General features: G+C 48.9%; 1 protein-coding gene across 1 annotated transcript in view; it reads left to right on the top strand.

The window, feature by feature from the left end:
* Window positions 1-12,244, top strand: part of LOC125437089 (alpha-2-macroglobulin-like) — a 121,745-nt gene that overhangs the window by 63,230 nt on the left and 46,271 nt on the right. The window contains exons 19-23 of the mRNA XM_048504457.1: window positions 2,475-2,637; window positions 8,119-8,344; window positions 9,221-9,347; window positions 11,694-11,815; window positions 12,115-12,166. Coding sequence (XP_048360414.1) covers window positions 2,475-2,637; window positions 8,119-8,344; window positions 9,221-9,347; window positions 11,694-11,815; window positions 12,115-12,166 — 690 coding nt within the window. The remainder of the gene's footprint in view (window positions 1-2,474; window positions 2,638-8,118; window positions 8,345-9,220; window positions 9,348-11,693; window positions 11,816-12,114; window positions 12,167-12,244) is intronic.

Below are 12,244 nucleotides of genomic sequence, written 5' to 3'. Positions count from 1 at the left end.
CGGTCTTCTTACCACCATTCTCCACAAAACTTGTCTGTGAGGAGCAAGGATTTTCTAAGATCCCTATCCAGGGATGATACTATAACCATTAGACCAGCTGACAAGGGTGGGACTTCAGTCATTGTGGATACGGTTGACTATAAAAAAGAGGTGCTTTGGAAACTTGGTGATTCTAATTTCTATAGGAAACTTGATTGTAGCCCCACTGATACGGTCCTAAGTAAACTACACCTTGTTGTAGATGATGGCAATATATTGGGGTTTATCAACAACATATATAAATTTTTGATTAAAAAAAATCCTAAAATGCCCATTCTATACTGCCTCCCTAAAATTCACAAAACCTACAAGACCTCATCCTGGCAGACCCATTGTGTCTTTGTTTCTTTGCCTTTCTCAGGAAGAAGGAATAAAGCTCACTTTCCAAAAGCACAGATTGGTCCCCAACGGCACCATGAGGGACCGTCCTGCCATCACCCAGGTTCCTTACTTGAACCCACTGCCCAGTTTGTGAACCACTGGCTTCAGCTTTTGGTCAAAAATGCATCTGCTTACAGTAAAGACATCAGTCACTTTATTAAGTTAATGGAAGGTCTTCTAATCCCTGCAGGAGCTGTTTTGATAACACCATGGACGTTACTTCTCTGTACACTAATATTCCTTTTGAGGAGGCTCATGCTGCTGTTGAATTTTTTCTTAATAAAAGGGCTAATTTGTTTCCTCCTACATTTTTCCTACTTGATTTGGTTTAAGAAAACTTTTTTTTCCGTTTTGCCAAATCATTTTATATTCAAGAAAAGGGTGTTGTCAGGAGGCCTGTATTTAGGGGCTTTGCTTATGCGGCTCTCTCAATGCACAGGGGGGAGGAGGAATGGGTTAAATGCATTTCTAACTGTCTTTTCACTGTTTCTGTAGAATGTTATGCAGTACCAGGTGGTGCTCAAGGTCACTGCCTGGCCATCTCATGTTATCTTCATGATGGTAACTTTTAGGCGCGTTTTCCCAGGCTTGGGGGGGGGGGGGTGCAAGCTGTTTTAATCACAAAGACTTTCACGGGGTCATCCCAACCTGGAATCTTGCTGGCCACGGTGCGGAAGTTTTCAACAAACTCAACAAAGGGAGCCTTGCCTTGGAGCATGTCCATGAGCTCCTGCTTGGCTTGCTCACCAACAAACAGGCTTTCAAAGCGGCGGCGTAAGGCCATCACGAAGTCCTGAAAGTGACGCAACTCCCCAGCTTGGCGCTGAAACAGCCCCACATACCAATTCGCTGCAGGGCCATCCAGCATCGAGCCCACCTCGCACACACGTTTGAAATCATTCAGGTATTGTCGCCCGTATTGCAACATGTGGGCATTTACCTGAACCAGGAAAGCTGGAAGCAAGTCCTGAGTCCCATTGAAACGAGAAGTCAGCCGGATCCTAGGCATAACTGGAGGGGGTGCCACTCCATAAGGTGCCAAGTGTGGAAGTGTGAAATCTCAGTACTGAGATTTGCCCGCACAAAGCCCAGTAATTAAAACAGCTTGCACCCCCAGCCTTTTTGCTCCCAAAGATGTGCTATGTCTTATTTTCAGGGGATGTCTTATTTTTCCGCTCCACAGCTGCATGCTCTGGTGTTCTGTTCGACGGGCATGCTTCCAAACAAAAACTTTGCTACGTCTTACTTTCGGGGGATGTTTTATATTTAGCATTTCAGCAAAACCTCTACTACGTCTTATTCTCAGGGGATGTCTTATTTTTGGAGAAACAGGGTAATAAGCCAGTGCTGTCCCCCACAGTGAGCGTATGGTTCCTGCGGGGCAGAGATTCTTGTACTGATGCCATTAAAGTTGTGTCGCCGGAGAGCCAAGAAACTACTAAGATGGGTTAAGATTGCACATGTTATTATATTCACAATATTTCAAAACGCTGGTTTTGACATGAAATATTTATGCATATTAATTATTAAGAACAGGCGCATCGAAAGAAGTAGTGAACTCACGTGGGGCCTGGGCCACTTGTCTCTTCTCTTCATTTTCATAATTCTTCATGTCAGATAACTAAACAGTCTCTAATGACTCCATGATAATGAGACTACAGATCTTTGAAAACATTTTTGGAAATACTTTTGGACAGCTTTGTTGTTTTACAGCGTTTGCTATGGTAGTTTGGCACGGCGTTGTATTATTGTTCGTTGATTTTGTACGTGAAGTGGGATTTGCATTGTTTGTATTCCTTTAGCATAACATTATCTTTCTAAATCACTTCAGTCTTTGTGTAGCTGAGTTCTAATTTTTCTCCTTTTTGGTATAAGACGCTTTTTGAATCTGTCATGGACAACGTTACATCTGATTGCATGGAAAACTCGGCTGATAATGCATTCCTGAGAATTTTTCTGTGAATATTGAAGTTTTCTTTTTCCAGTCAATGCTGTGATCTCTAATTTCCCCTTTCATCATTGCTTCACTCTCCTTATCTTTTTGCTTCTTCCAGCAATGGCGTATAGCATAGCTGAGGCTGCGCCTCCTCCTAGGGGTGGTAACCTTCTGGAACCAGATATCCCTCAGCCTCTTGTGTCGGAAGCGAAGAAGGAGGAGAAGGGCAAACCAAGGACATATTTCCCAGAGACATGGATTTGGGATCTAGTACCACTCAAGTAAGTGTACCACTGCCAAGAAGGCACCAAACACCACAGATGCAAACAGTTGGGTTCACTTCAGGCCTTCCTCACTGTGGCAACTGTAAACAAGTTGCCTGGGTTGGATTCCACTACACTCCCCGTTAACAGCATGGACCAGATTCTGTTCAGTAAATCCAGGCCTGAATATACACGTCAATCCTTTTCTTACTGAATACATTCTTGGTAATGGATCCTTTCTAACCCATGGGCAATTGAAAGTTTATCAGAAATGTTTAGCTTTCCTTAGGAGTGCCAAATCTGGACTTGGCGGGGAGGTCTGAGAGGTCCGTGGCTGAGTTCCAGGTCTGTTCCGTGGGGGGGGGGGGATATTTGTTATCCAGGCCCTGATCTCATGTGAGGGATGCAACTTGGCATGAAGCCTGGCTGGAAAAGATAGGCGGTGTTTGTTTATTTATTTCAAATGTTTATCTAGCTGCTTTTCTCCTTTGAGGAGCTCAAGGTAGCTTAAAATATAAACAAAACAATGATAAAAAAACACAGTTAAAACAATATCAATAAAATAACAATTGTAAAAACCCCAAAAGGTCATAATTTTTAAACTATGCCAATAAATAAAAACTGTATCAGTCAAATACAGTCCTAAATACAACTCTCTTCCTCTGACTCCTGAAGGTTGACAGCGAGGGGGCCAGGCCCACTGCTCTTGGGAAGTTATTCCACGGTCATGGGAATGCCACTGAAAAGGCACTGTCTGACGGGCATCTTTGATTGGTGGGACAGTCAGGATGGCCTCTCCATGTGGACTTCATTCCCAGTCAGGAATGTAGGGGAGAAGACTATCCTTCAGGTGTTTCGGTCCCAAGCCATCCAACAGGTGAATGGAAGCCCAACCATGTGAATTCGCAACAGGTGAATAGAAGCCCAACTAAACTCAGCTACTCCTCCTTTTTGACTAAGGTCTGCTAAGGCAGACTTTCTAGTCAAAAAGGAGCAGTGGTTAAGGTCTAGTTGGGCTCCATTCACCTGTTGGGTCCCCTGATCCTCCCAGTAAAAAGCCTCAGATAGGACTGAAATCAATTTATTGGTTGGAGCTCAAACAGGTTCCCCTTCTGGAATTCATTGCCAAGACTAAAGCTTTCATGCCAGACTATCCCAATAAGGGTTGCTGTGCCCCGTTTTGGTAAGCTCGCGCATTCACAGCCTCCACGCAGGGACCATCAGGTGCCCCAGCTCCCATTCTTCCCTGAAGACCTGGCAGGCCCTGACATCACCTCTCCAGGTGGTCTGATGGCTAGAACTCCATTTCAAGCCCATCTCAAATCAAGACCTGGATTGCAGGACAGGTTAGGGATTCTGCTGGTGTTGCCCCTACTCCGAGCACCCAGCAACCCTCACTCTGCCTCCCACTCTGTCACTGGCGTTAAAGCCACAAGCAGCTGAGAGAACTGAGTTTCAGAGGGTGGCCATGTTGGCCGGCAGTAGAACAGTTGGGTGTGGGTCTGTCAGCAGCGTGGAGACCAACGTTATCTTCAGGATCTGAGCTTTCAAGAGTCAAAGCTCTCAGTCAAATATATTTGATGAAAGGAGATTTGACTCTCAGAAGTCCATACTGTGAAAATCTGGTTGGTCTCTAAAGGGCTACTGGACTTGAATCTACCTAAGAGAGCTGGATTGACCAGGCGTGTGTATTTGCAAACATCCCAGCACTCTGAGGACCCGCATGGTGTTGTGATTAAGAGAGGTGTACTCTAATCTGGAGAACCAGGTTTGATTCCCCACTCCTTCACCTGGATGGCAGACTCTTATCTGGTGAACTGGATTTGGAACTGCTCCTCCACATGAAAACTGTTGTCAAGTCCCAGATCTGGTCCAATATCAGACTCTGTGATTATGATCAGAAATCTTTATTGTCAGACTTCGGCAGAGCACTAGAAGGAGCCAGTTCTAATTGCTGGCTCTTCTAGCACCCCTTTTAACCCCCCCCCCCCCCCCGCACTTCAGTCCCCAGTAATATCAAAGCAAAACATTACAAAGCCAGAAGGTGACAATCGTTCATTCTCAAGCTGGCAGGAAGGGTTCTCAGCCCAACTGGTGCTTGGGTGCAATCTATGTACTGCAGGTTACAAAGTACAAAGGCCGCGATTTAGGGAAGCACATTAATATTACAGAAACTGTAGCCCCGTTTGATGTCAGGCGTGCTACCTGACAACTGTGACCTTGGGCAAGCCACAGTTCTCTCATACTCCCTCAGCCGCACCTACCCCACAAGGTATCTGTTGTGGGGAGAAGGGAAGGGACTTGTAAAGTGTTTTGAGTGTCCTTAGAAGCCCAGGGCGGGGAGGAGAGCTGACCTGTGCAGCACTTGGGGGGGGGGGTTGGTGTGGAGCAGAGGGCTCTGGCTCGGCTCTCCTTCCCATCCTGGGCTCCCGGGGTGGGGAGGAGACTTGCCAAGCTGGGAAGGGCTGGGGGGTGGAGCAGAGGGCTCCGGTTCGGCTCTCCTCCCCACCCAGAAGTGCAGGCAGCATAAGAAGGTGGAGGAGGGCAGCCACCTGGGGTGCCACGGAAAACTCAGGGGGGCAAGGCGTCCAGCTGCTCCAGAGCTCTGAAAGCCCCCTCCCTTGGGAGAGGGGGCGGCAGGGCTTTTAGCACAGGTAGCAAGGCAGAACCAGTTGTTAAAGTATTTGAATCCCACCACTGCCCCCAAAGATGTGCTTCATATGACAGGGCAGGTTGGCAGAAGAGGCTATTGCAGAGGCATATGGTGTCAGGATGGGCCCCTTGGCTCATCCCCCCTCCCCCTTCTAGCCTTCCAGGAAACAAAAGCTAAAATGCAGCCACAGCTCTCCAAGGTTTTGTTTAAGGTTTTGTTCTTTCTATATTCCTCAGAATTCGTCTATCTCTCGCATGCTTCAGTTCTCAATAAAGTCTTACGTTTTTTAAAGAAAAACTACAGGCCGCTTTATTTTGGGATTGCAGTCTCACATATGGGGCCCAGATTGTGCCCGGAGGCAAAATCTCCTCCGGGTGCCCCCCATGCATGGCATGGTGACCCGCCCATTCACCCCCCACCCATTCACACACACACACCATGCCCCACTTATCTGAACCAGTGGGGGCAGGAGATTCTCTCGCGCCAGGGCTGCTCCTTGGATAGGGAGAGAAGCTGGCTGTGCAGTGGCCAGCCCCTCTTTCCTGTCCAGCAGCACCCATTGCATGTATGAGGGATGGGAAGAGAAGTCAAACAGCTTCTTTTCCCCTCACCTGTGGCTTCTCTGGTGTCACGGGTGCAGGGACGGGAAGAGAAGCCCATTTCTTCACTCGCTGTGTCAGAGAAGCCGTGGGTGAGGGGAACAGAAGCCTGCAGGCTTCCCTCCCTGTCTCTCCATGCCTCTCCTCCCTCTGCCTGTCAGACCCCCCCCCCCCGGGCTGCAGGGGCTCCCAGTCTTTCCCTCCACAGCCGGGGAAGGCAGGACTGGGAGCTCTGGCAGCCAGCTCAGCTATGCGCCTCAGGGTGGAGACGAGGAGCCTCCAGCCAAAGTCATTTGGTCACATGCGGGGGCTGTTCGGCGCCCTGGGACATGGGTTACCCCACATCCCTAGGGCCTTACACCTCTGTGCTGTTGTCATCCTATGTTTAACTATGTTTAAATATTTGAAGAGATGTCGTGTTGAAAAGGGAGCAAGCTTGTTTTCTGCTGCTTCAGAGACTAGGACACGGAGCAATGGACTCAAGGTGCAGGAAAAGAGATTCCACCTAAACGTTAGGAAGAACTTTCTGTCAGGGCTGTTGGACAGTGGAATCCACTGCCTTGGAGAGTGGTAGAGTCTCCTTCTTTTTAAACAGAGGCTGGATGAGCATATGACAGGAGTGCTTTGACTGTGTGTTCCTGCATTGCAGGGGGTTGGACTTGATGGCCCTTGTGGTCTCATCCAACTCTATGATTCTATTATTCCCCCCTTTCCATTTCTCTCTGACCTGCCCTTTCCAAATAGACAGGCTGTTTTACCTCTTTCCTTCCCACTTGGGTGGGACTCTGTGGGACCAATCCTAGCTTAGAGGGGCTGTATCTTTAAAGCCCCCCAGTCCTGCAATGCTTTTTACCACTGTTCTTCTGTGCATCAAGATCAAATCACTTTCTGTTTGTGTATCAAGTAAATTCCCAAATAATATTCCATCTCCCCTGCTCCCCATAGGATGTTTTTGCTGGCTGCCCCTTCTTCCATCCTGACATGGCTGTGGGCACCCATAACCGAGAGGGAGGGGCACAGGAGCTATGACGACATTTTATCACATCTCATCTCACCATCCTCCCAAAGACTTCTTGACTTGGGTGCTGTGTGGTTTCCGGGCTGTATGGCCGTGTTCTAGCAGCCTTCGACAATACATTGACTTCTTGACTCTTTTCCTTGTTTGCCTCTTCAGAACAACCATATGAGTTTTGCTAGGTCCAGAATATGAATTGGTCTGCATGTTGGGGATCAAACAGTAAGCATTGTGGGGATCAAACAGTTGGGGATCAAACAGTAAGCATTGTGGCCAAAACAAAATTTGTACTAACATGGAACTAGTGCAGTGTAATTAATGGAAACTACAAGAAATGGGCTGCACTAATAGCTGCCTAAATAAATGTATGTGTTTATTATAACATGTGATAATGCTAAAAATAAAGCAGCACCAAACCCCACTGACACCATAAAGGACACTGACCGTGAAAGCGACACACATACGATGACCTTTAAAGTCCTATATCTGAATAACATATATTGTTACATATAAGTAAGCATGCACAGTAATTTATGAACAACAATTTATGAAAGTCCCAAATTGTAGAGGAACAAGGTTACTCCAATGTACTGAAAGTCCCAGGTTACTGAAGAACGAGGTGACTTTGATATACTGTGGTCAATATCTTCTCAAAACCGAAAGTTGAGCCGCTTTGTACCATACTTAAAGTGATAGTCCCCAATTAAATTATGGGTAAGATCAAGGCGACAATGGACTGTACTAATGTCAGAACCTCCTTAAACCAGACCGTTGTGAAGAACAATGATTCCTTTATTGCAGGTAAGATAAGTTCTGTACAAATTCCAAGACGTCTCTGGAGCAACTAGCAGACCCATCCCCTGCCTACCTTACAGTTCCCACTGTGCCGCTGTCCAAAGCATTTGGCCTTCACTAAGTGCGGGAGAGATAAGCGCAGCTAGGAAGCAGCAACAGAGTAGTTTCACACAGAACAGAGTTCCCGTCCCCCAGCTCTCCAGCCACCCTGTCATTTAACAATATCAAGATTTGAACCTGGTTTTTCTTCTCTCTGTGTTGCACTCCACACACTGTTTCCAGAAGACAAATAGAAATAGAGACAATGAGATTTACAGCTCCCTGTGAGCCCACCATCCCTATACCACAATAACTTTGGCGGGAACTTGGTTTAGCCTTCAAGGAGACAAACTCTAGCTTTGTTTGTTGTTATTGAGGGGTCTGTTTCCATTCTTCAGTGAGGAGGGAAGAGCCTCTCTCTCGGTCACCTCTCCAGACACCATCACCGAGTGGAGAGCCGACGCTTTCTGTGTGGCAGATGTTGGCTTCGGGATGGCCCAACCAGCTAACTTCCGGACCACGAAGCCCTTCTTTATGGAGATGCACTTGCCCTATTCTATGACGCGTGGTGAGACTTTTGAACTGAAAGCCACAGTCTTCAATTACCTGAAGGACTGCATCCAGGTGAGTGTCTCCCTTGCTAGGTAGAAGAGGGGACAGCTGTACATGAGGCTCACAGAGTGGGTAGATGCACTGCGAGAGCTGCTTTGAAAAGTTTTGGAGGCTGTGGTGAATCAGTTGGTTCCATGCTGGTCTCCTCGAAGGCCACTCTTCAGTTGACCTGTGGTCCTCTGTTGAGAAAGTCCCCGGCAGCAAGTGTCTGAGAGAAGCTGATCCCCCTCGGATGCTCAGTTGTGGCGGCGGCCTTTTCCAGCTGGCGGCAGGTTGAGGAAGGGGAGGAAGGAGTGGGTCAAGTGCCCCCTCCCTCCCATCACTGCCATGGAAGACAAGTGCTGGAGGTGGGAGCCACCTGCCTCGGACTGCTGGGCACATTGTTCACTGGGTGGTGGGAGGTGGGAGAGTCCAACATTCAGTTGGGCAATCTGTGACAAGTAGCTGGATGTCAACAAGAGAGCTGGGAGCATATTGAGGTCCCACGAGCCTCTGTGGACTGCCCCTCCTCTTAACCCCCCCAAGTGTCTAGTGAGGAAGGGAAGCAGCTCTGGAGGGGGAGGGCAGGGGAAAGGAAACCCTCCTCTCAATGCTGCACTGCAGGGAGCGGAAGGCACTGCCCTCACCCTTCATCTCCGTAGACAAGGCAGACCAAAACGAGCCCGGCTGAGAGCTCTTCTGGACCAGGGGGCATGCCAGGCCACCCCACCAGGGGTACTAGCTGGGCTGCCTTGAGATAAACAGTAGGCGTATGGTGAACTCCTCTGACTCCTTGGGGACATCCTGTCTGTGCCACTGGTGCCACTCCCTGTCGGGTTTCCTGGCACACACCTGGCCCCAGGCCTCACCTGTCCCTCCTCCTCTGAATGGCCCCTTCTCTGCCTCCAGATGAAAATCCAGCTGGCAGAATCCGAGGAAGTCGAGGTGGAGCCCTGCCTGACCTGCCGCTTCACCACCTGCCTCTGCGCAGAGGAGGCCCAGACCTTCTCTTGGAACGTGACGGCAACACAGCTAGGTGAGCCCCAAACCCCTGGGGGAGAGTTGGCAGCGGAGGGGGTGGGGAGCCCTGTGGCTTCCCCAACGGTCTGTTCTGGGAGCAGGATGGCTGTGGAGGCAGGAGCTGGAAGGGGGTGGTTTTGTCCCCAGCCAAGACTTTGTTGCCCCGTCCTCACTTCCGATGGTGCCAGGTTTTTTTTATTTGCAGTCCAAAGACTCAGTTTACAAAAAAAACCCATAAACATTATGAAAAAGAGTGAAATTAACAGTTAAAAAAGTATACCCATAATTTATAAAACATATTAAAAGGATCCAGCGATCTAGAGAGAGCCCAAGGTCCACCCTGCCGCAGGGAGGAACTTCTGGATTCTTTTCCTCCAGCAGCAGGACTAATCGTGCAAATGGCAGATTTTTCCTCCGTGATCCTAGAGGCAGAATCAACTCCTGCCGCAGATTGTGGTGCCGACTGCAGAACGGGAGGGTGTGTCCCATAGATTCTAAGCCTGTGCCACTGCAGGGACAGACTCTGGCCGAATAAGGAGTTCTCATGAAGCGGCCCTGAAGGACTTCAGCCCAGCCATACCAAAGAGCTTCTGATACTTTACCACTGTTAGGTTTTTTAGATAATCAGCCATACCAAATAGATTTAAATAATTTAGGCCAAATCCAGTAGGGGAGCACCCAGAGGTAGCTGCAAGCCACAATGCTGCTAGGCGTACATTCTTAAATCTTTTTATCACAGCTTCAAGAGCTATGTCCTGGCCAAATAAAGAAAGAAAAGATGGTGCAAGGCAACCATAAGAGGTTACTGGGCATTAAACAAACCCATGCCAACAGCTAAAATACTCCTCAGTTGCTCGATAGGATAATAAACCAGATCCCGTTGTAAAGAGGAAAACCTTCATCCATAGTTGAACTGCAGCAGTCTGCACCTTGAGAGATGTTGAATATTCTCCAGCTTCAAGGAGTAAGACTGCATTTGAAATGCACTCTGGGATCTGGAAAAGAGATCTCAAAGAACTTACTTGCAGCCTATCTATTTCGCCATTGAGCCCTTGTATCCAAATTGGAGAAGCAAACAAAATTTGGGGCTACCACCTTTGCACTGAAAACCTTTACTACAGAGAAGAAATATTGATCTCTATTTGTATAGTAGAAACAGATGACGGCATCTTTACTAATGGTCACTTTTTGTTTTATGATGTTTCTTTGCTCTACCCAGGATAGAATGTGATGGAAGTTTAATCCTAGGTATGAAAAGGACCTCACTTGTTCAAGCACTTCGCCATTTATTAACTATTTCCTAAGATGGAAATTCTTCTCAAAAACCATGGCTGTTTCCGCACGGCGAAATACAGCGCCCCAGGTATGGCAAAAATGCCGTCCCTGGGGAGGAGTTTGCACAGCAGGCACTGCTGCAACGCACAGCGCCACGCTCACACCGCCCAAGCAGCATGGAAACGCCACTTTTGAACCTCGCTCCACGAACTAGCCTTTTCAAAAGTGGCACCTTGCACGGCAGCGGGTGGAAGGCAGCATTTCCCTCCCGCCTTCCCCAGCCAGCTTCCCTCCTCCTGCCGGCTGCTGTCGCGTTGTGGAGGCCAGGGGACACGCCCCCCTGGTATCGGTCTCCAGAGCCTTTGCTCTCGCCAGGGGGCCGTGTCCCCTGGCCTCCACATCGCGACGGCAGCCAGCAGGAGGAGGGAAGCTGGCTGGGGAAGGCACAGCCTGTGCAAAAGCTGCGCCTTCGCCTGTGCCCCTACGGGGACCATCTGTGCGAATGGTCCCGGGGGGGTGCATTGGCATAATTTATGCCGATCCACCCCCCCACCCCTGGTCGCTGGCCGTGCGGAAATGGCCTAAGATTTTAGATTTGCCATAGTTAATCCTTAGTTTATTTGCCTGACAGTTTCTAGTAAATAGATTTAACAAACATTTGAGGCCAATCCTGGTTCGTGAAAGAAGGGCTGCGTCAACCACATATAACAGGACTGGTGCTTTCCTCGCCCCTGTCCTTGGCAGGTGAGCGTTTGGATCTTGCAACTCTTGTTCTAGACCATTGACATAAATGTTAATAAGAGATGGTGCCAAAATACCATTTTGCATCACACCTTTCATCATTGAAACTGGATTTGAGAGCTACCCTTGGGGATCACATCTGACCCTCAACTGACTCTCAGGATAAAGATGGTGCCAGTGGAGGAGGCGGCATGAGAAGAAAGACTCCTCCTCCCTGTGCTCTGAGCTGCGTTCTGCAGAGGAGTGGTGTGTGTGTGGGGGGGGGTGTCCAGAGGGCAGGGGCCAGAGGGGGTCCAAACTCATCCCGCTGATCATGAGCAGCTGCACTTTCGCTGTGTGCCTTCAGGACGTGTCAATTTGTCGATAACCACTGAGGCTGAGGAGACGCAGGAGCTGTGTGGCAACAGAATCTCCGTGACGCCTGCACATGGCCGCTCTGACACCGTGATCAAGTCCTTGCTTGTCAAGGTCTGTGTGGTTACCTCAGGAGTTTGGAACTGTGGAGGGCAGCTGACCAGCTTCAGCGGCTGTTCTTGTCCCTCCCAAAAACAATTTTATGAGGATTCTTTTAGCACTTGAGAAATTTGGCAGGGAGTTGCCATGTCTCGTTGGCTCTGTCCAGGGGATTTGGGTAAATTCCCAGCGGGAGCAGTTCTGAGGGGGGTTGGCAGGGGAAGAGGATAATGTGAAAGGGGGGGCCTCTGTGGTGTCTGTTGCACACAGAGGGGGGAGGCTCAGGACCCACAACTCCTTTTTTCATTTTGCAGCCAGAAGGCATCCTCAAGGAAGAGACCCACAATGCATTCCTCTGCTCTTCAGGTAGGGCCAGGATAGCTCAGGATAGATTGGCTAGTGACCATGGTGCAAATAACATAAAGCAAAGAGAGGATGCCAAGC

Source organism: Sphaerodactylus townsendi, linkage group LG07, assembly GCF_021028975.2.
Source record: "Sphaerodactylus townsendi isolate TG3544 linkage group LG07, MPM_Stown_v2.3, whole genome shotgun sequence".
Taxonomy (NCBI): domain Eukaryota; kingdom Metazoa; phylum Chordata; class Lepidosauria; order Squamata; family Sphaerodactylidae; genus Sphaerodactylus; species Sphaerodactylus townsendi.
The sequence above is the reverse complement of the archived record's forward strand: the minus strand, read 5'-3'. Positions and strand labels throughout refer to the sequence as shown.